Raw genomic sequence first — 24,174 nt, 5'->3', positions numbered from 1 at the left:
CCTTCTCACTGCTCACTGCTGATTTGCTTTGTTCTGTTCTTCCCTTGGTAAGGCTGGAAAAGAGGAACAGGAGGGTGTGGAAGAAAGCCCCCAGTCTGTAGACAGACGGGAGAAAGAAACAGAGTCCTCTGGTCTGGAAAACACAGGGACAAAGAAGGTAAAGTTTCAGATTCTGGCCATGTAGACACGTCTGCACTTGAGCCATCAGGGACTGAGTCCCCATCCTGCCCGGTCATGTTCTGTTGCAGGGAATGTGTCTGAGCCTCCATGGTGGTTCCATGAATGAACCACTCCTCCTAGCACTTCTTGGAGGAATGGCTTTGCTTGGGATTTTCGGACGATCTTTACTGAGGGCTCTGCCTCACTCTCCAGCAACTTGGCTGTGCTCCTAAGAGAAAAACATGTGCCCAAAAAAAGACTCAGGCTTCAGAGCCAGACTCCCAAAATAGAGAGGTCCCTTGGGGGGTGGGGATACACTGCTTTGAGTACTCGAGCTGGGCCCTGACCTTGGCAGGCCCAGACCCCAGGATTAACAAGACATCTACTGTGCTTGGAAAGCTTATTTTACTTAGTTACAATAAAATTAAAAACCCAATTACAGTCCTCCTGGGCTGGGGCTGCCATAGCAAAAAGAAATGTCCTTGGAACATGGCCAGCTTTGTGCCTGTCTGGTCAGGGGAGATGGGTATCACTGGCAGGGAAGCTGATCTCCTAAATCTGTCTGCAGTGTCTGTGGGCTGCAGGGAACACCAAGAGGAAAGTTTAAGGAAGGGCCTAGTAGGAACCTTGGCTATGGAAGTGAACCCTCGTCAGGAGAGGGTGCTTGGGAGAGTTTGGTGAGGAACTTCACTGCAGTTACATTTACGAAATAGCCCAGTAAGAATTTAAAGTTTGGGCTCGGCGCCTATAGCTCAGCCGGCTAAGGCGCCAGCCACGTACACCTAGGGTGGTGGGTTCGAATCCCCAGCCCGGACCCGCCAGACAACAATGATGGCTGCAACCAAAAAATAGCCGGGCGTTGGGGCAGGCGCCTGTGGTCCCAGCTGCTTGGGAGGCAGAGGCAGGAGACTCGCTTGAGCCCAGGAGTTGGAGGTTGCTGTGAGCTGTAATGCCACGGCACTCTGCCCAGGGGGACAGCTTGAGGCTCTGTCTCTAAAAAAAAAAAAAAAAAAAAAAAAGAATTTAAAGTTTGTAATGTAATCATTCATTCAAAAACTATTTCTCGAGTACCTGTTATCCAGCAGGAGTTGAAATTTTTTGTGGCACTTTAAACATGGTGGATGAATCACGAGAGCTTATTCCCATGTCCTGTGCTGATTTGAGTATCACCCTAAGGGTGATGAGTCAGTGGTGTGGGACTTGAGTAGCTTGTGGTAATTGTCCACTGGTTGTTCGCAGGTAGAGGTGAATCTGCTCAGGATCTTTCTGCTTTGGGTGGGTCCTACTGGTCAAGGTTTGTGTCTTCTGGGGGAGTACTCTCAGCCACCCTCTGACCTCCCTTCTGTGTTTTTGTACAGGAGCAAGACTGGGAGAGTGGAAGTGAGGCAGAGGGGGAGAGCTGGTATCCCACGAACATGGAGGAGCTGGTCACAGTGGACGAGGTTGGGGAGGAAGAAGATTTTATTATGGAACCAGACATCCCAGAGCTGGAAGAAACTGTGCCCATTGACGAGAAAGACAATCTCTGCCCAGAAATATGTCCCTGTGTGACGACCACCTTAGAGTTCACCAAGGAAGGAGTCAAGGCCATGGGGAATGGGGCTGCAGAAATCAGCCTCAGATCACCCAGAGAACTGCCTCCCATTTCCACAAACTGTCCCAGTGACATGGACGTGGAAATGCCTGGCCTAAATCTGGATGCTGAGCGGAAGCCAGCTGAAAGTGAGACAGGCCTCTCCCTGGAGGGTTCAGATTGCTACGAGAAGGAGGCACAGGGAGTGGAGAGCTCAGATATTCATCTGGCCCCTGCAGTCCCACAAATGTCTTCCCCCAAGCCAGCAGAGGAAGAGAGGGCCCTGCAGCCTAGCCCATTTCTTGAGGACTGCAAGGCCAGGGGGACTCCCGAAGATGGGGCTTGTGAAGGCAGCCCCCTGGAGGAGAAAGCCAGCCCCCGCAACGAGGCCAACATCCAAAGCCAGGCTTGCGAAGAAGTGACCCCCGGTAACTACTTCATCTCTTCTCCTGGGTGGTGGGGTTGATTGGACCCCTGTGCACCTAACAAAGTATAGGTGCGTGCAGGCTGGAAGGAATACAAGGCAGGTTTCACTAGGCATTGAAGATGGTATGGGAAGTAACTTACTAACAGAGGCAAGGCTCTAAAAGCCTGGTTAAACTGTTAGTGCTTTTAAGTAAACGGTGCAAAAGAAATCAGATGGGTGGCCGCATGTTTTCTGAGAAACAAACTCAGATAGAACAGACTTCTCTGCACTTATAAAAGCCCACATGGACTTGGACAACTAAAAATAGCCTGAGTTATCAGCAAAAGCATATCAGAAGGGGCCTGTTATGGGCTGCGGAGGAGGACCACCCAGGCTGTTATTTCTGTGATGAGGCAGGGGTGTGGGAGGCAGGAAGGGAACAGACAGGGAGGAACAGGGGCTCCCCAACGGGTATGGCTCTTCCCATTCTTACAACCTCAGACCCATTTTTCTCTAGGGTCTGACAGTAGTATGGGATCGGTCCCACAATCTCCTCCGCCTCCACTGGAGGTGATGTTGTGTCTGTGCCCATTGCTGTGACATCATGAGAGAGAGTTTAAAATAGGCTAAGCCCCATCTTCTCTGCCAAGTGGAAACTAAGATCCAGCAAGAGCTATGGGGGTGGGGAGGGAGAGTAGCCCTATGATCTTCACTGTGTAAATAGCTAGAAATGTACTTTGCAGAAAGAAAGTCTGCAGCATACCGGATGTTGGAGGAAGGAGGCAGAGGGCAGAAATTACAGAGGGGGGCTTGAAAATGACATTTCAACCCAGAGCCCTGTATGTGGCACAGGCTGTTAGGTAACTTGGAAGCTTGGGTTTTGCATGTCAAGCTGACCTGAGCTGTTTTCCACCTGCATGGATATGAATCTCCATGGAAACCCTGCCGTGAACCGCCTTCTTGCTACTGGAAAAGTGCTGACGTTGTCTAGAGCAGGCAAGAATGAAGGAGGAATGAAATTTTCACCTGATTCTGAGTGAACATCTTTTATTTGCAGTATAGGTCTCAACATGTGCCGATGTGTTAGTGGCTTATTAGCTTACCCTGTGTTTGGGGTTCATATTTAATAACACTGCTTGACAAGCTTGGGTGAGAATGACATTGCCTTTTTGCCAACCTCAGCGAACAACAGTGCAATTTTTGCCCATCCACAATTCCTCTGCCCACAGAGGGGAATGATCCTGAATTGGAAGGCAGGAGCCAGGGGTGGATCATCCCAAGTGAGGGCATCAGCAGCCCATTCCCCCCTGGACCGAATGCAAAGATTTGCCAAGTTTTATTGTGTGTGGCATTCTTTCGGCAGTGGAAAAAGCTCTTAATTATAGTGCTTTCATTCTAATTAGCAGTCATTGCCCCAGCCTCATGTTGATGAAGCCGTCCAAAGGACAATTTCTTTCTTTTTTTTTTTTTTTTTTTTTGAGATGGAGCCTCAAGCTGTCCCCCTGGGTAGAGTGCCATGGCATCACGCTCACAGCAACCTCCAACTCCTGGGCTCAAGCGAGTCTCCTGCCTCCGCCTCCCAAGTAGCTGGGACTACAGGTGCCCACCACAACGCCTGGCCATTTTTTGGTTGCAGCCATCATTGTTGTTTGGCGGGCCCGGGCTGGGGATTCGAACCTGCCACCTTAGGTGTATGTGGCTGGCGCCTTAGCCGCTTGAGCCACAGGCGCCAAGCCCAAAGGACAATTTCTAATCACCCAGTGCAGGGAATCGAATTGCAAGGACTCTTTGAAGCATGTTGCATTTCATTATTTCTTCGCCTTGGCTCATGTTTTGCAGAAAACTCCAGGTACATGGAAGTGAAATCTCTGGATGCAAGATCACCAGAATACACTGAAGTGGAACTGAAACAGCCCCTTTCTTTGCCTTCCTGGGAGCCAGAGGACGTGTTCAGTGAACTTAGCATTCCTCTAGGTAGGTGAAATACACAGCATACTTCCACAGTTGCCCCAGGAAGTGAAAGTTCCACAGCAACATCTAAGAGCTTGAGAGGGCTTTTTATCATTTTGCTGTTGTTGTCGTGGTTTTTAATGTGTGATGTAATAACGTGGATGTGCAAGGTGCAACTTTAAAGTTTCTTGCAACTTCTGCCTCCCATAGTAGACTAGACACTCCATGGGATCAGGCCTTGAACGGCACTGCCTGGGGACCCAGAGGCCTGCTTTTCCATCAGAGAACGCTTTATTTTCTATGTCACAGAGCCTTGAAGTCCAGCCTTTATTCAAGCAGGGAAGCAGAGATCCAACTGCCTCCATAAAGTCAGCAGAAAGGCTCCTCTTCTGCTACTTCTCATTGTCCCAGCCTCTCTTTACCCTGGCCCTTCCCAGAACAATGCTACATTTTTTCTGTTTAAAGGAGCAGCTTTTTGAGGCAACAATGTTGAATAGACTGTTTGGGGAAAAAAACCTTGATAATTGATAGAGGAACATTAAACAGAGAAAGTCCTGGGTCTTGTCCTTCCTATTCCATTTATGGGTCACCATGTGCCCTCAGACCAGTTGTACCCCTTCTTGGGCCTTAGTTTCCTAATCTGTAATATGGAATTGGACCAGATCAGTAATTTTTCAAGGATGGCAGTGCTAGGGGTGGAACAGGGAGGGAATTTACCAACAGAATTACCTAGAACACATTTTCAGAGAAAAGAGTTAAGCAAAGTCTTGGAATAAGAGAGTAAAGGTACTTTAAGAAAGTTTCCTGGGAGATTCTGACACCACCATAAACCCAGCAACTCCCACTCCAGCCTGTATCCTCTTCGAGCGTTTGTATTAGCTCTGAAAAGTTGGAAAGCAGTGAGATGAAGCAGTAGTAGCAGCTGCTCAGAAAAAGAGCTTAGGAAAGTGTCCCTTGGGAAAGCGTCACAAGGGAGCATGAGAAGCATCAGTCATCTGATGACCAGTGGTCACGTGTCTGTTCATCTAGGGAGGGGCTCGTCAGTGTTGGAGGCCCACACTTTCCTTCCATGGAAAGTTTGTTATTTTTAATTATTGTTATTATTTATTGTTAGTGTTCTTCTCCTTTAAAAAAAATCTTACTGTTTCTTCCCTTGTCGTGTACCATTTTTGTAGAGTCAGATTTGGAGAGCAAACTTCATTTTTTGTTTTCTTTTTAAGGGATAAATTTGCTGCACAGCATTTCCCAAGACATAAACTAAAAAAAAAAAAATACTGACCTTAGAATGAACTGAGATAAACTGGGTGTTTTAACTTTGGAGAACAGTTGCAAAGGCTGACTTGCAGAAGAAGGGAGGGGTCTTTTGTGCATTCAGTCAGCAGATGCTTTACTGGATAACATGCTAGGCTCTCTGGAGGAGCCAAGAGATAGAACACAAGTCTCTTGTCATTCAGGAACTAGCAATCTAATCAATGCAAGAAAAAATTAAGAATACATTCTGTTACTTTTTAATTTGTGTCTTTTTCTTACTCTTTTTCATAGTAGAAAGTATGAAAGTACTGTAACAAATTCCAAAAAAATAAGAACTACATAAAATCAATGTTAAAGGTCTTAATCTCTTCCACCCAGTTTCCCCCTTGCCTAAGGAGGTAGCCACTGTCTTGCCCACAGATAGTTTTACTCCCACAAAAATAGCATCACTCAATACATATAATGTTCTGCAGTTTGCTTCTTTTCATGTCAGCATGTAGAGAACACATTCTTTTTAACCACTGCAAATATTCCAGCTTAAAACCTCTGCCATAAATTGCTGATCATTTTCTCTACTGGTTAATGTTTAGATTGTCTTCTGTCCCTCCCCCCCCCCCGAAAGTGCTATAATAGCTAAGCTTTTATTGGTAACATTCACCAGGCAAAGCACCACTCCTATTGCTTTGCAAGGATTATTTCATTTAACCCTCTCAAAACACTTAGGGACATGGTATTTTTATCCCCATTTACAGATAAGGAATCTGAGATGCAAAGTCACAAAGGAAAGAACTGGCAAAGAACAGAGTTGGGGTTTGAACCCAAGTAGTCTGAGTCCAGCGCAGTGTCCCTACCCTCTACCCTCTGCTGCTTTCCAGGCCTGCCTGTCCAGTTACCTTTGTGTGTGTTCCAGTGTTTTTGTGGGACAGCGTCTTAGCCAGAAGGGTTGTGTATTTTGCATATTAAATTTTCATAATTGCTACTAAATTGTACCCCCAAAAGATAGTGGCAGTTTTCACTGCTACCTGGAGTGAGAGTTCCTGTTCTCCACCTCCTTGCCAACATTGCAGGTTAGCAGTTTTTAATCTTTGCCAACCTATTAGGAGGAAAATGGTATCTCATTTTGTTTTTTAAAAACAGCTACATTGAGGTATAGTTGATGTATAATGAAGTACACATATTTAAAGTACACAGTTTGAAAAGTTCTGACTTATGTATGTACCGGTGAGACCCTTAGCACAATCAATCGAATGAACATGTTTATCACCCCCTAAATGTCCTCAATCTCTTTTGTAACCTGTCCCTCCCTACACCTCAATCCCCAGGTAACCACCCATCTTCCTGTCACTAAATATTAGTTTGCATCTTCTGGAGTTTTATATAATAGGAATTATGTAGCATGCACTGGTATGCCTGGTTTTGCATTCAGTGTAACTGAGATTCATCTGTCTTGTTGGATATGTGAATAGTTCTTTTTTTATAGTTAAGGAGTATCACTTAACTGGGACATGTACTATGTACCACAATCTGTTTTTCATCTACTTGTTGATAGATATTTGGGTTGTTTTCTGTGTGGGGCTTTTATAGAACGTCCTTGTGTGAAGTCTTCAGTTAGCTTTGGCACCTATTATCTCATTGGTCCCCTAGAAAGGAGTCTGGTACTAATTTGACAGAGAGGGAAACTGAAGTCTGGAGATTTACCCAAGATGACACAGCAAGGCCAGGTTGGAACTCATGATTTCTGATCTCAGACCACTCTGCTGTCCTATTCCTCCAATCCAGTAGCAGAGGATAGGAAAGGCAATTTTTGTGCACAAGAGCACAGACTGTGGAATCTGATTCCCTGGGCTTAAATCCCTCTCTACTACTTGCTGGCTAGAGGACAAGGAGACACTTATTTAACTCTAATTCTCTGCTTGGGTTTCTCCATCTGTATGTCAGGGAGAGTAACAGAAGCCTACTATGCAGGGTTATTTTGAGAATGAAATCAACCAATACCTATAAGGTCTTAGTGCCTTCCAGTAGGAGGTACTTAATAAGGGTTGTCTATTGTTATTCATTCATGAAATATGTATGGAGTTCTACTGTGATCCTCTTATCAGGGCTGCATAACTCTTCACCCTCCAGGACTGATCACTACTGGCAGGGGAGACCAGTAGTGGGAGGTGAGAGACAATCTTTGGGCTCTGTCCCTGTGAAGAGCAGGGCAGTGAAATGAGGTGTGCCAAGCACTGGGAACCTCATTGGGATGAAAGGGAGGCCATTTCTGTTGCTCAGGGACTGAGGGTGGGCATGGTCAGGGAAGGGCACCAGCCCAGTGACTCAGGCCACCTCTGCATGACCCTAGCCAGCGGGAGCCTGCCCAGGCCTGCTGTTACCCGGACTAAACAGTATCACCTACAAAACACAAGCTCCCTCCTCTATCCATCCCAGGCTTTACTAGAGTGAGAGTTATAATAACCTGTACCAGGAACTATTATTAGAAGGCAAATGCAGCTTTAATGATCGCAATAGAGGCTGAAAAATGGGAGGACCCAGTAGCTCCAGAACACGTCAGGGCCGTAGCAGTCTGTCTTGATGCTGCTGCTTCAGGTCCCCCTCATGCTCCAGAGGCGTCCCGAGTGGTGGTGTGGGCACCATGGTGCCCCCAGGCACACCCCAGTTGCCAGCCGTTTGGGGATTCTTCCTGCCCAGGCTTCTATTCTCCCCCTTCTCTCTTCTCCCCCCTCTCTCTTCTCTGCTATCTTGCGGCTGCCTGGTACTGCCCAAACCTGCTGGGCAGGAGCCAGGGAAGAAAGTTGCTGCCAAACTGTGGAGCCAGGTTCTCAAGGAGGCTTTAGGGAAAGGTTGGGGGGCCAGGAAAGAAGGGCAACACTTAGGCAGTTGGCTTCTATGAAGAAATATTTAACGCATGTTAAACTAAAACAATATTTTTTGAGCACTGGGAAAAATGATAGGTGCTTCCCTGTAACACCATTTGTGGCATTATTCCTATTCCACAGATGAGGAAACTAATCTCAGAGAGGTTGAATTGTGTGTCTGAGGTCACACAGCATAAGTAAAAGAGCTGGGTCTGATGCTAGATTCCATTTTCTCTCCACTCTACCCTTGCTTCCAAGATTCATTTTTTTTCTGGCAGTAGAAGTCTTTGTTCGGGTGAAATCTCGCCTGGAACCCCACAGATGGTAGTTTTACTGCTGAGGTTGAAAGGGGCTGCAATTGCCAGCTCAGTCCCTGCTTCAGGCTCTGAGGTGGCTCCTGAGATAGCTGCACTCCTTCTGGGGGGTCTCACGACAGGGCCTAGGAAGCCTCAGCTGGGTCTTCAGTGAAAACCCCAGGGCTACTTTCCTGGTACACACCAGGGGCTGATCCTTTAGGGTCTGGGAAGGGACAGAGGGTGCAGCTCTTATCAAAGCCCTCCAGGGGAGCATCTCCTCTGCCAGGCACCTCTCTCCTGTATTGTGTGGGCCTCAGCTCCCTGCAGAGCAGCGGCCAGTGGAAAACCATTTTGCAGCAACAGAGGAAAGAGGCAGGCCTTGCCGATTACACCCTTGCCAACAACAGCCAGGAGCCAGGGCCTGCTGGTGAGGTGGAGGGGAGAACTGGCCTCCCACAGGCCAAGCTGTGGCTACCCTTCCATCCTTTGCAAAAAGGAGGGAAAGGACATTCAGCTGGACCTGAGTGAGGCCCCTCACTTCTGGGGACTGCCACCAGCTACTGGGGCACGCATGAGGCATGCTACGTGGCAGTTTAAGAAAACCAGTCCGAGGAGGCTGCCTTGGGCCCCAGACCATAGCCCAGCAACCCTCTGGGCTGGCTGCAGGCTTGGGCAGGCCTCCAGCCCTCCCTCTCTCCCTCCTCCCGCCCTCTCTTGGAGCTGCCCTTCACAATGATAAGCTGCTGGGTTTGTTTTTTTTTTAAATGAAAAAAAGTTCTGATTACAAGTCTAGGCTGCTTTTCTATGACAGGGTCTTCCAGGCACTTAGCTCAGTGCCTCAGGAGGTGAGAGGAGGAAAGTGAAGGAGGAGGAGAGGTGGGCTTGTGGTTGGCCCTGCAGTCCCTTGCAGGGCCACCATCCCATGTCCCTCCCTGTGAGAAGCTACTGTTCCCCTACTTGTGCCGTTCGAGATCCCCTCTCTCCTTCTGTCTAGCCAGGGTTGCTCACCCCTAGCAGCCCGGCTGAGCCAAGCTTCAGTGTCCCTGCTCACATGCAGGTCCCAGCCTGCTCATGACATCTGGGTGTTCGGGACATCAGCCCCTCTCATTTAGCTGCATTATGGGCACTGCTTTTCACAGCCCTCATATCCCTGTGCCTTGGCTCAAGCTTCACTGTTAAATACCCACTGAGCAGAGCTTGTGTTCTTTGTAACTCTATTCTCTGACTCTCCCAGTTGTGGCCTAGACCCTCTCAGATGGGGCTCTTTAAACTCTGCTGTCTGACCATGTCTTCAAGAGGAGACCTGTGACACCCCCCCCCCCCAAAACTTCCTTCTTGGAGACTAGGCAGCCACCATCTCTTCAAAGATGAATCCTCTGGTTGTATCCACCCCAAATTCTGAGACTTATATTGAATAAATCTCAAATTAAGTGCTACTAATTGATGGCTCAGATAAAGCCTGGAGGAAGGTAGAAGAATGGTTCTGATATACATTATATGATAAAAAGGAGGATGCAACATTGCATTTGGGGTCTGATTAAAACTGCCAAAAATAAATAAATAAATAAATGACCCTATGTATAGATAAATAGTGTGGAAGAAAATGTTTGGATTGGAGTGACTCTGGGTGATTTTTTCCCCTCACTTTTATTTATTTTAAATTTTTTCTTTAATGAACATAATTCTAAAATAAACCAATGAAAATGAGAGAATTCTTCTAGAGGCCTGGTCACAACAGCTGCAGAGAGAGGTACAGTGTGGAGAAAGGAAATCCAGGGAGGGAAACGTCAGGAGCGTCAGAACCCTCCCTCCTTCCTTTGCCTGGATGCAGGTTGGCAGTAGGAGGGCTAGACCTGGCCTCCCTGAGGACAGTTGTAGGGAATGGGATTGCTAGGTACTCAGCACAGTGCGGGGACATCCCCTGCATTCACCTGCACTTGGGAATGAAGTAGGTGCTAGTCTCTTTGTGATCATTTTGCAAATGAGGAAACTGAGGCCTGGAGAGGCCAAGTAGCCAGCCAAAGTCAACAAATGCAGGGAGGAGCTCGTTCCTCCCATATTCCCCTGAAGGCTGACAGGATTCAGGGGCCTCCCACACCTTCCTAACCCTGCCTGTTTTTCCCCTGTCCTTCCCCAGGGGTGGAGTTCGTGGTTCCCAGAACTGGGTTCTATTGTAAGCTGTGTGGGCTGTTCTACACAAGCGAGGAGATGGCGAAGATAAGCCACTGTCGCAGTGCTGTCCACTATAGGAACTTGCAGGTAACCACTAGCCTTCCTTGCCCGGCACCCCCTGGGGTCCCCAGGCTCAGCATCCAGATCCTCGGCCTTGCTTGCCCTCTGTCCTAGCTCTCATCTTCCAGGCACAGGCTACTTGTGCTCCCAAAGCATAAGCAACTGTTTCCTGCTTCTGTAAGTTTCCATCTCCTTCCACCACACGGAGAACTCCTGCTCTTCCCGCAGACTTGGCTCTACCAGGCTGCTCCACACAGGGGTGCTTCCCATGTGCTCCCAGAGCATCTGTCTGGGTTGGGTTTGTCAACATCAGCCTCTCCCTAACTCCCGTTAGACCAGAGTTCACCTTGCCCATGGTTGGGGATTGCCCCTTCCCATAAAGTCTGGATGGCCCGGATGCAGATGTTTAAGTTTCTTTTCCCCTGTGCAGGTATCCTTGTTTGTTAGAATAAAAACCACAAATGTGTTCTATTTAAATGTCCATCCACACAGCAAATATGTATGACAGCTGTACTATGTACTAGACACGGTTCAAGACACTGAGGATATAGCAACAGCAGCAATGAAGCCAACAAAATCCCTGTCCATTCTAATGGAAGAAACAAGCAATAAATAAAATATATTATAAAGTACATTAAAAGGTGACATATAAAAATACTCCGTATACCATATTTCATCCAATCTAAGGTGCCATCACTTGTGAGACACAACACTATTTTTTGATAACAACAAAAAAAAGGTACAAATTAAATGGTGAGACTCCATCAACTATATAATGCATTTTGATTTCAGAGCTGTTACGTGCAGAAAAAATGTCTTAAAAATCAATGAAATATACAAATATGTTCTGTAATGGATACCTAGCTAACCTATGGTATATTAGAATATGGTTTTCCTAATCATCTTCTGGGATGAGTTTTAACAACTTAATGGAAAAGTTGGTATATTAGATGTTCAGGGCTCAGTATCTCACTGAGGACACCCCCTGTTTTTACTGTAAGGAATCTGACTAGCTGTTTGACTCACAGGTCTCAACTCAAGAAGTTCTAATCATGACTTTTCCCTAGTCCTAGGCAAGGCATTACTGTTACCATTAAATTGTCAAAATGTAATTGATCCAGTGGTTCTCAACCAGGGATATGAACCAGAATCACCTTGACATTGTTCCTAAAATACCAGTACGAGATAGGTGAGATATTCATTAGAATTGGGGCTCGGGGGTGGGGAGTACAATTATATGTAATTGGATTAAGTTCTGTAAATGATTTGAATGTGCACTCCTAGTTAAGAAACCAGGGTATAAGGTGACTATCTTGTTTTATAATTGAGGAAACTGAGGCCCAGAGAAGCTATGTGATTTGTCTAAGCCATAGAAATAGTGAATTACTAGACTTAGGATCAGATCACCTGATTCTTAATCACATTCCTCTTTTTACTTTACTAAGTTGATCTTGGAAACTGAGACCTATAATGTCATGGCCTGGGCTATCATCTGCAAGGAACTGTCATTGGCTGTGTCTAAACTCAGGTCATTTAAGCCTCTTGATTTCCCTCTGGAGAGCAGCTGCTCTCTGACTGAGACAGTCACAGGGCCCAGGCCCAGAGCCTGGCCTTTCCTGGGGTAGGGCAGTGAAGGCCTGACTTGGCCAAAGCAGGAGATTTAGACTGGGCTGCCTAAGGCAGTCCAGGCAGTCATCAGGTCTGAGGACACAATCATCCCCTTCCCCAATAAGATGAAGTCCACAGAAGGCAGGACCGACGGGGTCTTGAAGATTGCCTAGTCCTGATTTTCCCAAACCTTGGTTGGTGTACCAGCTGGAATCTTTGAAGTGCAGCTTCCTGGATCCCACACTACACTTTGCTAACTCATTCTCTTGTGGCTTTGAGAGCACACAATGTGAACAGTCTTTCCAGCAGGTTCTGATGCCTCCTTGTGAGAATCTTTTATCTCATCCAGCAGCCCTGGTGGGATTGTGTAGCACCCAAGGGGCCCACACAGCTCACGGTCACCTCAGGAGTTAGGAAGAGTTCAGACTTGCCAGGGTTTCTTACTCTAAATCCTGTGTTTTTCCCAGGCCGTGAGCTGCACTGTGTTGGGGCCTCTGGGCCAGACCCCCAGTCAGACTCCCATCTTTGCAGCAGGCCAGAACCCTTCCTGTGGTCCACATTTGAAGCAGACATTAGCTCACCCTCTCATGCTGGCCAAGTGTAGTTTAGGTTTACCTGGTGCACCTGTCAGGGAGCTGGGATCCTCCATCACAGACTTCCCAGATAGGATTTCTACCAGTGGCCCTGACTGAATGCCTCTGTCCACACAGTCTGGCTCACCCCACTCCAAGCAGCAGGTGCTGGCTGACACTAAGTCAGGCAACTTTTAAACTTAGCAGCCACCAGGAGGCCCCGAAGAGGGGGTTGGGGCCTACTCTTCCAGGCAGACAGCAGGTGGAATGAGCCTCCTCCTCTCTGAGCAACCCCTGCTGTACCCCGGGCTGTCATGGCTCTGCAAGAACCAACCCACAGAGTGATCCAGAACAACAGGTGCAGTCAGTGCTAGAGAGGAAAAGCGGGTACTTGCTTGGCCCCAGGTCCCAGGAGGAAACACACCCTTATGCCAGATGCCCATCTACTTGCCTTCCTCAACACACGGTCTCCCTCCCTGAGCCCCCAGTTAGCAGCCTTGCCACCTGGCACCCATGGTTCACCACTCTCCCAGTCAGGCTGTCCCCATCTCAGGAAGCCAACCACAGTCTTTCCTAGGAAAGAGATAGCAGACCCAGCTATCTCACGCACATCCTCACATCTGACCCTCAGAATCCTGCCAGGAGGAGGGGTGAGGAAGGCACTGTTGAGGGGTCTGAGGCCAACAGAAGAAGAGTGACTTTCCCGAAATCATGTGGCTAGTGCTGCAGATGAGAAAGGCAATGTTACTGTCTATTCTATGCCAGGCACTCTGATAAGCACTCTGTGTTGCCTCTTATTCAGTACTTATCATCATCACCCTCTCTTGATGAATGTCAGAGTATTTGACAACCTGCTGCTGAGAGCTGGAATTTGAACCTCTGACAGCAGAGAACATTGTGCTGGACCTAATCTTTCTAACTCCTAACACAGGGCATTGTCCTTGCAGCCCTGCCACAGGCAGGGGACTCCATCTGCGGCTGTAGGCTATTCCTCATCCTGTATTGCTGTGTTGACTCTGGATAGTCCAATTAGCCCAGCCTGGCTCACTGTATTTTACCAGGGTCAGTAATGTGAGTGAGTGTTTGGGGCCCATGTGGAGGCTGCCCCCAACTGTAGAACAGACAGGTCATTTTTAAATCTATCCAAAGACCTCCAGACCTCACCACCTGCTAGCTTGCCCTGACAGGGAGTCTCAGATGTCAGGCTGTGGTTTCTGTCTTACACAATTGCTATAGGCCAGCACTTGTCTTCCCCTGCCTTCCAGCTTCCCTCCTTCTGCCTTTCACATGTGGACACGCTGCCTAGAGACTGGGTTCTTTCTGGAAAACAGAGTCCTGGTGAGGATTAAGTGTATTTAGATAAGTCCACCAGTTAGAATAGTGCTTGACAGCAGATAAGGGGTTTGGAAGTGTTTGCTGTTGTAGCTGCACTTTGTACTTTTCCTACAGAGATGCGTATTACTTGTAAGCTAACATAATAAGGGGCTTCTCATGGGTTCTGTGGCCCCAGGGGGATTGGGGCAGGGCAGGGTGTCCCCCTGCCAGGCCCAGATGCTAGGAGAGTGGGCACATCCCCTTCTCCCCTCTCCTGTTGGGTCACCACTGACATGTCTTTTCCTCTGCTTCTTCTCTTGTCCCACCACAGAAGTACTTGTCCCAGCTGGCTGAGGAGGGCCTCAAGGAGACCGAGGGGGCAGGCAGCCCGAGGCCTGAGGATGGCGGGATTGTGCCACGCTTCGAAAGGAAAAAACTCTGAGGCTTCTGCTGCTGCTGGGAGGTGGGAGAGGGAGGCCTGCCCAAGTGGGGCCTTCCTGACCTCTGGGCCAGGACTGAAGCCCGAAAGGGAGGAAAGCCAGGCAGGGCATGTTGCTTGGGTCTGTTCCCAGAGACTCATTAAAACACCCCCAAAGTATCTCCAGGAGCCAAATCACCCTGGCGTGTCCAGCCCGCCGAGGGTCACCAACTCCCTGTTGACTTCAGTTTCTCTCAAGCGATTTTTCAATTTGCTTCTCTCTCCCTCCCTTCCTCCCTCCCTCCCTCCTTCCTGCTGTGCCAAGGATCATTTCCTCTTCATAAAATCCAACTTCTCAGGGATTTTCACAGTGTTTGAATTTTTGATAGGATATAACAGGTCAGGCCAGGCTGAGTCATGCAAGGAAATGTTTCATGGAAACTTCTGGGTCAAGTGAACCACTTCAGTGAATGCCTGGTGGTGTCTCTGCCTGGTGTCCCCAGGGAGAGCAGGGGAAGCCTAGTGGGACCCTGTGGTCCTGAAAAGGGGCCATCACAGACAGTTGGCAGAAGCTGAGAGTGGCTTCCTTACTTCTTTCTCCAGCTAGACTACCTTTCAGAAAAGCCCCTATTTTGAAGGACTCTTTCCTCTTTTCAACTATTGTATAAGTCTGCCAGATGTATGCCTTAATGTAAAATTAAATGAATTTTAGGGAGGATGAAAAGAACCTTTCATGGTTTTAGAAGCTCTAATAAGTTTCCTCCAAAAGTATTTCCCTCCTCTTGATTTTGGGAGATGTCAGGGTTTGTTCTGTTCTGGACAATGAATTTGGTAGAGATTCACTTTAATTAAAAGTGAAAACGGAAGCATCTTCTGCCTCCAGCTAAACCAGCAGTTGGCATGGCCTTAGATCAGGCGCTGGCCTCTGCAGCAGGTGGCACTGGCTTGAAAGGGACAATAACAAGGAAGCAGCATCTGTCCTTGCCTCAACCTTGGTGTCTGCACTCCGGGGTACAACAGCCTCACAGTGGCATGGTTTTCAAATGGTTCTTAAATGGGGGATGAAGCTAAAGAAAGAGAAGGCTTGGAGAACTGAAATGGAGCATTTGAGGGCCCTTGGGGGTTGACCCAATGCACATTCAGACTTTGATGTTAAGATGTCAGATGCCTTGTTCCCAGTGCTCAGTATGGTACTGGAGGTCAGTGCCTTCAGGCCCTTGATGGGCCGTGGGGTCTCTACCCAGACAGTCCATGGGAAGGGTGTGGGACAAAAGTGCTGGGGAAAATGAGGCTCTCCCTCAGCCACACAGCAGATCTTGGAAAGGTCAGAAAGGAGCCTGGGGCTGTTTTCAGGAGCTGAGCTACTCCCCTGAAGGTGCCTTCCATGGTTCAGCCTGGGAAAAATAAAATAAGAAAGATGGGTCATGCTCCTCTGGGCAGTTCCTGTTGTCTTGTCTGCAATCGTGACTGTGGGCAGGTGCGCTGAGGAGGGATTATCTGTGAGATTTTGTTTTCATTTTTCTTTTTATGGTAGGTCAGAGTACACAGCACATTCTTTGCACTAATGGAAGGAAGGTGGAGAGATTAACTCAATACCTTTTATGTCAGGCAACTGAGGCACAGAAAGGAAACAAATGTAGAACGTAAAATAAACCTTGAAGCATATTGTCACTGGCAAAGAGAGAACCATGGGAGTCCGTGGGAGATAAGAGTTAAGGCAAGCACAGAGGGAAACAGACCAGTCTGGACAGGCGTGGTGAGGAGAGGTTGGAAGAAACAAGAAACCTGAGCTTGTCCTGTTAAATAAGATGTATATAAGGCCTCTGGTTTGGACTGAGGGCCTGCAGTAGGCCCAACAGACCAAACCAAAATGGAGTCACTCATGCTAAGGTTTCACATCAGCAAGCCAAGACTAAGTTGGTTATCTGACCTTTCAAGAAATCAGGCGAGAGAGAGAGAGAGAAGAGCCAAATCCTCCCAAAGGCCAGTTTTCACCAACATGACAAAGAAGTCACCTCTGCTTTAACTTTTACAAGGAAAGTAACTTTGAAATGACCAGTCTGGCTTTTGTTCTCTGTGTCTCCCTCCTCAGCCCGTTTCTGTCCAAAGCCAACCTCCCCTGCTCAGCTCATGGGAACACTTGTTCTAGTTTGTAGAATGAGGTGTTGCCCAGTTCTAGAATCAAAAATAAAAGCCAATTAAGATCTTCAAATTTGTTGTAATTTTATCTTTTGACTAAGCCGTATGGGAGTATTAGGCAAGTTGGTATCTCAAATAGAATAAAGTTTGAAGATCGTGGCTCAGCCCAGATTGTTCCCCTGGCCAATTCCATAGGTTTTAACCCAGCATTCTGGACACCAGCGGTGCCTCCTCTATTTCTCAAAAAGCCCTTGGCCCCATGTGTCTTTCTTCCCACTGTGGGGAGGTCTGTGGGCAGCTCTTTGGTCTCCTATCTGAACCTTGCTGGCAAGAGCCCACATCCTCCATCAGAGCCTGGAACCATGCATTATCAGAGAGGCTGGGTGCTTTGTCTCCCAGCCAAGTGGGAACAGACCTCAGAGCTCACTTTCCTCCTCCCCCAACCCCAGCAGCATTGCCATGGAAATCCAGATGGTCTTGTTCCCTGGTAATGTAATGCCTCCCTTGCTGATAGACTGACCTTCATGCTGGAAAGCTAGAGAGAGCCCCAGGAAGGAGAGAGAAGAGGCTGTCTCTGCATTCAGTCAGAACCTTCCATTTAAAATCATCTAAGAGTCTATACTTGTATGTGTACATATATGTATTTATTTTTATTTATTTTTATACAATTCCATTGGCATGGTCCTTCACCAACCCTATAATTTGCACTTTTTATTCCTATGTGTGTCACACCCGATGCAGTATTAAAGGCAGCCAGAAAAATATTGATTTATTTTTTAAAGCGCTCCTTTGGTGTTTTGTCAGCCATTTCAAAGTGTCTCCCAGAAAAGGTTGCCCAAGAGCAGTTACTACCTTGAGCAACAGATTCATTTGTACCCTCGGTACAATATAATAAAGGCCTGTATAATTTTCTTTTCATTGTTGACACCTGAAATGAAGGATATCTAGACAATCTTCCCAAAGAATTTTGTAAATTTGACGTTGGTGTGAGCAGCAGCCATTAGTATCAGAGTTTCCCATTCTTGGACAGTCGAGGCTGTGATCTGTTCGATTATATACTTGAACTGGACCAGAGTTTGTTTTTTGAGTTTATGAGAAAAACAAAAACATTAAGTTTGACCTTGTAAAGTATCAAAATTTGTCGTGTCCTACAAATTATCACCACTTTTCCTGATCTGTATAATTGACTGCAACGTGTTTGTTTTTACAAAAGGAAAAAATAAAAATTTTTAATAAAGAGAATTTGAAAGCTTGTGAGTGATGTGTGTCATGCAGGGGTCCTCGACATTCGGCTGGGGGAAGCTCCCCAGTACAAAAAAAGGGATTTGGTCCCTCTGGCAGGGGATCAACCTTTTGGTTTCTCTGTGCCACATTGGAAGGAGAAAAGTTGTCGTGGGCTTCCCATTAAATACACAAACACTAACGAAAGCCGATAAGCAAAAAGAAAAGAAAAAATCTGTGCATAATTTTTGCAATATCTGCCACCACAGATAGCAAAAAAGTCCTCACCTAATCTGCATTTGGGGCTGCAGGTTAGACCCCTGTAGGGCTGAACAGAGAGGGTTCTGCTTAGGCTGCCAGAGACAATCAGAGGTTTTTAGGGGTAAGCTTGGAGGATAAGTCTAAGTGGGGGGTGGGGCTGCTGTTCCTTTTGGAGGCTTAGATACAAAAATCTCATGGCCTCTTATAAACCCCTAATTTTCCTACCAGTGCTCCCCAGTCTTCTGGCATCTGAACCCAGTCATCCTGTACCAGGGTTTGGCCATTTCTGGCAGTTAATCCGCTATGAAGATGAAGATCTAGTGGTCAGTGCTGTAGTGGAAACAGCAGGCCCACGCCAGTCACTGTTAATCAGCCTGCTTCCTTGGGTGTAAAATGGGATAATAGCATTAATCGCCTCCCAGGGTTGTTTTGGGTTAAGCTAATTGCTGCTAAAAGCATTTGGTATGCTGCAAGTCACCAAATCTTGTTTACTTTTGCAATCTATGCTCTGGACAGCAATTCTCCAAATTTTAGGTATTCTTAAGTTCTTTCTCAACCATTTCTTCTGGCAAAACAATGCCAGTTGGCCAGTCCTTTGTATAGACTGGAATCTTCCTGGGCCTTTCCCTCTTGTGGGCAGTGCTCCTGAGTCAACGGGGAGGGTCTGAGAAGCCTGGACCCAGAGGGCAAGGAGAGGAGCACCTGTAATTACCAGATCAGATTGCAGATCCAAGGAAATTTCCTGTGGCATCTGTCCCTACTGTCCTTCCACCCCGCTACTTCACGTGGCCATCCTTAAGCAGAGCCCAGGTCTCCAGTTCCCAACAAAGAGGGATGGGGAAACATTCTTCACTGCAGCTGCTGTTTGTGCCCAGCTGTTCAAAGCAGTGAATGGACCTAGAGCTGGTCCTGCTGCCCTAAATTCGGGATGCAGGATGCTTGAGGGTGACCCTGGTGCCTAGTTCCAACATGTTGTTCTATGTGACACAACTCCAGAGAGCACCAACCACATTGCGTCCTATAGGATGGTGCCTCTTGGTGTTGTGTACTGCAGACACTCTGCCAGGAACCGCCCTGAGTTGCAGTTGTTTCCCCATCCCTGGGTGTCCCATTTGCTCTTGGATAACCCTGTGGGCCCTGGCACCTGGTTCTGAGCCAGTCTGGTGGGCTGGAGCTGTGACACTCAGACCCACACCTCCCTTGTGTGGTCTAGACACTGGGGCTGCTTCTCACAGTGCCCCATGAGATCGGGTCACTTGGATACTGGCCTTGGCCCCAGTCTTGCCCAAGATCTCTGCCCCTTTGAACATCAGTAGCCACTATTGACTGTCTGCCTCAGCAGTGGTTGGATGGCTGGGCCCACTCCTGACAACTCCCCATTTTCTTTTCCCGTCATGATGGCCTTACAACGGCATCTATTCCAAATGAAATTCCAGGCCCCAGAGGCACCCAAGTTTTAGTCTTTTTTGAAAGTGAGCAAACAGACCCAAAGAAGGGATGTAACTTGCCTAAGGCAACACAGCTTATTAGTATAGGGCCAAGACTAGAATCCAAATCTCCTCTAGGTAGTCTTGTTGGGGCTACATGGCGAGTTTAGGCTATTTCAATTATGTTATTTCATGAATTTTCTAGGCGTAGCCCTCGCTGGACTTTGGCACTCAGCAAGGGACTCAAGACAAATCATCGATTCTCATGTTTTGGCTCCATCAGACTCATGTGGGGAGTTGGCTAGAAATTCAGATTCCCAGCCCCTTGCATGGGGATTCAGATCCACTAGGTCTTGGGGAGGCCCCTAGGCATTTGCATTTAAAACCAATCTGGGGGCTCGGCGCCTATAGCTCAACCGGCTAAGGCGCCAGCCACGTACACCAAAGGTGGCGGGTTCGAATCCCCAGCCCGGACCTGCCAAACAACAATGACGGCTGCAACCAAAAAAAAAAAAATAGCCGGGCGTTGTGGCGGGCGCCTGTGGTCCCAGCTACTTGGGAGGTGGAGGCAGGTGACTCGCTTGAGCCCAGGAGTTGGAGGTTGCTGTGAGCTGTAATGCCACGGCACTCTGCCCAGGGGGACAGCTTGAGGCTCTGTCTCAAAAAAAAAAAAAAACCAATCTGGGGTGATTCAATGCAGGCGGAGACCACTGATCACACTTTGAGAAACACTGCCCTGGATGTTGACCAAGAACTTGCCCAAAAGCTCCTAGAATAGAAGGGGGCATTTACTTTACTGGAATAGGGGCAGAAGAGATATGAACAAAGACCATTCAAGATAGCGGACATTCTTGGGTGGAAAAGACTTGACAAATGGGGGGCAGGAAAAGGACACCAGACTGGCCATGGCAGAAGGAGCTGAAGGGAAGTGCTGGTAGTTTGTGTGTGTGTGGGGTGTGTGTGTGTGTGCACGTGTGTGTATGTGTGTGTGTGTGTGTATGTCTGTGTGTGGGGGTGCATGTCACCAGATTGGGTTTGGGAGCACGTGCCATGACTTTTTAAACTGGATTCAGACTTACTGTGCTTAGGCAAAAGTCCGTTTTCTAGTGCTCTCTATATCTTCTTCAATGGCTAAAAGTGCCATGGTTACCAAAACGGCCCCTCATCTGGGGACAGCCCTGTCCCTGAGCACAGAGAGCTGTGCAGAGTCAGCAATCCTCCTGGGGAGGAGGTACAAGGAGCAGAGGCATCGCCTAGAGGCATGTCACTGTCTGTCAGAGACCCTGGGTTTACACACGTTCTCTCCCACCCTCCGTGAGCCTCTCCCAGTACTGAGATCAGTAAGGCTGATTACTGAGCTTGCCCACACGCCTCACTCTGTGTATCCTGTGTAGGGACGTGGTCCTTTGGCCTCTTCATAACCGAGAGGCAGGTGCTGTTATTCTCCATGTCACTTCAGATATAGGGAAAATGAGGCTCAGAGAGACAAAGTGGTTTGTCAAGGGTCAGCCAGCCAGGAGGCAACAGAGTGGGGATTCGAACCCAAGTACCAGGACTTTAATACCACTCTCTCAGCCACCATTCTCCACTGCCTAGCTCAGGGCAAAGGTCTTCCTACATCTCCCTAACGCCTGTAGACTCCAGGTCTGGTGAGAACAGGGGGGTAAGGTGGAAAGCCTAGTTTAGCTGCATGGGCTTAAGACTGACTTCCTGATTGTTAAATCCCAGAAACTGGCATCTGCACTATTTCTCCTTCCTAGAAAGTAGATAAAGAAAGACCCCTACCTACAACACTGGAGGAAAATAGGCAGGAAGGCCAAAGGCGGGGCAAAGAAATGCTGTTTCTTCCTTCTCCTCCAGGGAGCTGGAGCTAGGGGATAAGAGAGGATGGAGGGCCCCGGGGCTGCTCAAAACCCCTCCCGCATCAGGAAAGGAAAAAAGAGAAGCATCCTGCTTTCTGCTCTTGGAGGACTCAGGGGCACTGGGGTGTGATCAAAAGGTCTTTCCCATAGCTCCAGACTTGGCACTTTTGACTTCTTCTTCCTGAGGGAAACTTGATTGCTATTGACCTGTCAACAAGGAGTTCAGATGATGTACAACGCAGGCCATGTAGGACCAGATTAAGTCAACAGAAAAAATTTAAATTAGGACTCAAGAAGCTTTGAGGTGGCAAATATGCGATTTGTAAGGGCCGATGGAGCATGAGATGTGACTGGGAGGCTTCTGGGAGCCAAGGCCAAAGAGGAAACACGCTCCATTCCATGGGTCCCTTATCAGAATAAAGAGCATTCCAGTATATCTGGGGGAAATTGTTCTACATGACACCATATTTTAGAAGAACTCTGAGGACCTGAACATGGTGTGGCCAGGGGCACTGAGAGGTGTTGAAAAAATCCTTGGGTGGGTAGCTGACGGTCCAGAAGGCTGTGTTGAAAAGCACAGTGGGTGGGAGCCCCCTGGATGGGACATTAGGATGATCCTATCTATTTAAAGTAGTTCCTGGCTCAGGGCCTGTGGCTCAAAAGGCTAAGGCGCCAGCCTCGTACACCCAAGGTGGCGGGTTTGCATCCAGCCCGGGCCCGCCAAACAACAATGACAGCTGCAACCAGAAATAGCCAGGCGCTGTGGTGGGGGCCTGTGGTCCCATCTACTTGGGAGGCTGAGGCAGGAGACTCGCTTGAGCCCAGGATTTGGAGGTTGCTGTGAGCTGTGATGCCACGACACTCTACCCAGGGGGACAGCTGGAGGCTCTGCCTCAAAGAAAAAAAAAAAAAAAAAAGTAAAGTAGTTCCTTATATCAGAGTGACATTCCTGGTGCCCAATGGCCTTTATTCCACCTGACCAGCCCACCTGAGAGTGACTATACTGGCTTAAGTTTGGGGGATTTTTGTTGTGGTATGTTTTCAAAATCTGTTTTTCAAATATCTCCTGTCAGTTGGCTGAACTCCCAGGAACCGATGTCCCTAGGACAAGGAGGAGGCCACTGCTATCTCTACCATCTGACTTCCCTGCCACACACAACTGACAACAGAGAGTTCTGGGTGGGGCCGGTATCTGGATTGTGGGAGAAAAAAATTCTCTCCAGCATGTACTTTTTGAGGTTTCCCCCAAGGGACAACTATAGCCAGGAGGGACCCAGCCTGACAGAGAAGAAGAGCTGACCCTCTCAGGCTGAGTCTGCGATCTGTCTTTCGAATCCGCCTGAGAAGGACTGGCCTGAGGAGGAAGGGTGCAGAGCGTGCCCCCTGTTTGCCCCCTCACTCTTTCCCCCTCACTCTTTGTAAGCCTGGGAGGGAGTTTTCTGGCTCAAGGACCAGTCTCCATGCTGGGAATCAGAAACCCTGAGTTCCTGAGTTAAAGACATTTGCCCCACACTGTGTCCCTGAACTCATTCTGAGGCTCAGGTGAATGTCCACCTTCTGCCCCCTCGGTCCTCCCATCTACACTTTGACATGTGGTGTGGGCTTGCCTGACGTGGTTGGGGTGAAAGTAAGGCAGGAGTGGAGACTTGCTGTCAATCCCAAGGTGGAGGTGGTGGGGTTGTTTTTCCCCCTGAACTCTCCCATGCTATAAGAGCTATGGTCCTTGCTATTACCACCTTCTTCCCTTTGGCAGGGAGTTCTGCTATTAGCAGCGGGCTTGTCTGCACCCACCCTCTCACCCCCACCACCTCCACTTGTGGTTCAGACATGCTTAGTGCTCATTGGTCCCCAAACAGGCCCCGTCTCAGCTCCTTGGCTTTGCACATGGTTTTGGCATTCTCTGAAATGCCCTTTTCTTTTCCCTCTACTTGGAAACCTTGGTCAGTGCTCTACTTAAGTGTCACCTCCTTTACAAAATCTTCCTGACCTTCTCTGACCTCCCCACATGTGTTTCTGGCCCCACATTGTGTCCCAGGACAGTTTGGACCCCTAACCTGGACTCACACACCACAGGAGAGCCCTTCCTTTACATCCCTAAGCATGCTGCCTTCTCATATGTTTATAGATTTGCCTCTGTGGTCGTTATCGTATCTACAAGGGCAGGTTCTGTACCCTCTCCCTTGTGCCTGCCACAGAGCAGGTACCCGTGAATGTCAGCTGAAGGACTAAGCAACCCCATCCCCTGAGGCCTGAGCCCAGGTCTCTGCCCAGTCACCAGGCACCGTGAGGACTGGCCCAGCCTGCTGGCTAGAAGAGCCGGCTAGAGGAGCCGGGTGGGTCTTTGGAGCAGTGCCAGAGAACACCCCCCCCCCACCTTGCCACCTCGGCTCTGCCCATTTTTCCCTCCCCAGGCCCCCCAACCCAGGGCTGGGAGTTGGCTCTGATGGTTGATGATACAGCTCTGCTTGTGTTGCCCAAAATTTGGCCTTTTAACAGCCAGATTTTTCTGTAGACACAGAGCTGGGCCTCCTATGTGGGCCTCATCTCTCTGTGCCCCTAGGGACATCTACTCCCCAAACCTCTGTCCTCACACTGCACCCCCACCTAGCCTGGCCCACCCAGTTCTC

At 48.4% G+C, this 24,174-nt stretch overlaps 1 protein-coding gene across 2 annotated transcripts in view; it reads left to right on the top strand.

Moving 5' to 3' along the window:
- RBM20 (RNA binding motif protein 20) overlaps positions 1 to 18,022 on the top strand; it is a 56,406-nt gene extending 38,384 nt beyond the window's left edge. Inside the window, exons 5-9 of one of the 2 annotated variants that reach the window (XM_023511678.1) lie at positions 53 to 157; positions 1,518 to 2,160; positions 3,978 to 4,112; positions 10,631 to 10,752; positions 14,551 to 18,022. In XM_023511678.1, coding sequence (XP_023367446.1) covers positions 53 to 157; positions 1,518 to 2,160; positions 3,978 to 4,112; positions 10,631 to 10,752; positions 14,551 to 14,661 — 1,116 coding nt within the window. In that variant the 3' untranslated portion in view covers positions 14,662 to 18,022. The remainder of the gene's footprint in view (positions 1 to 52; positions 158 to 1,517; positions 2,161 to 3,977; positions 4,113 to 10,630; positions 10,753 to 14,550) is intronic. The other variant, XM_023511677.1, reaches the window with a different exon arrangement.
- Positions 18,023 to 24,174: the final 6,152 nt, after the last annotated feature.

The sequence above is a fragment of the Otolemur garnettii genome, unplaced genomic scaffold (assembly GCF_000181295.1).
Source record: "Otolemur garnettii isolate 467f Iridium unplaced genomic scaffold, OtoGar3 scaffold00021, whole genome shotgun sequence".
In the NCBI taxonomy this organism is placed as follows: domain Eukaryota; kingdom Metazoa; phylum Chordata; class Mammalia; order Primates; family Galagidae; genus Otolemur; species Otolemur garnettii.
Note: the sequence above shows the minus strand (reverse complement) of the source record. Positions and strands in the feature narration are given on the sequence as shown.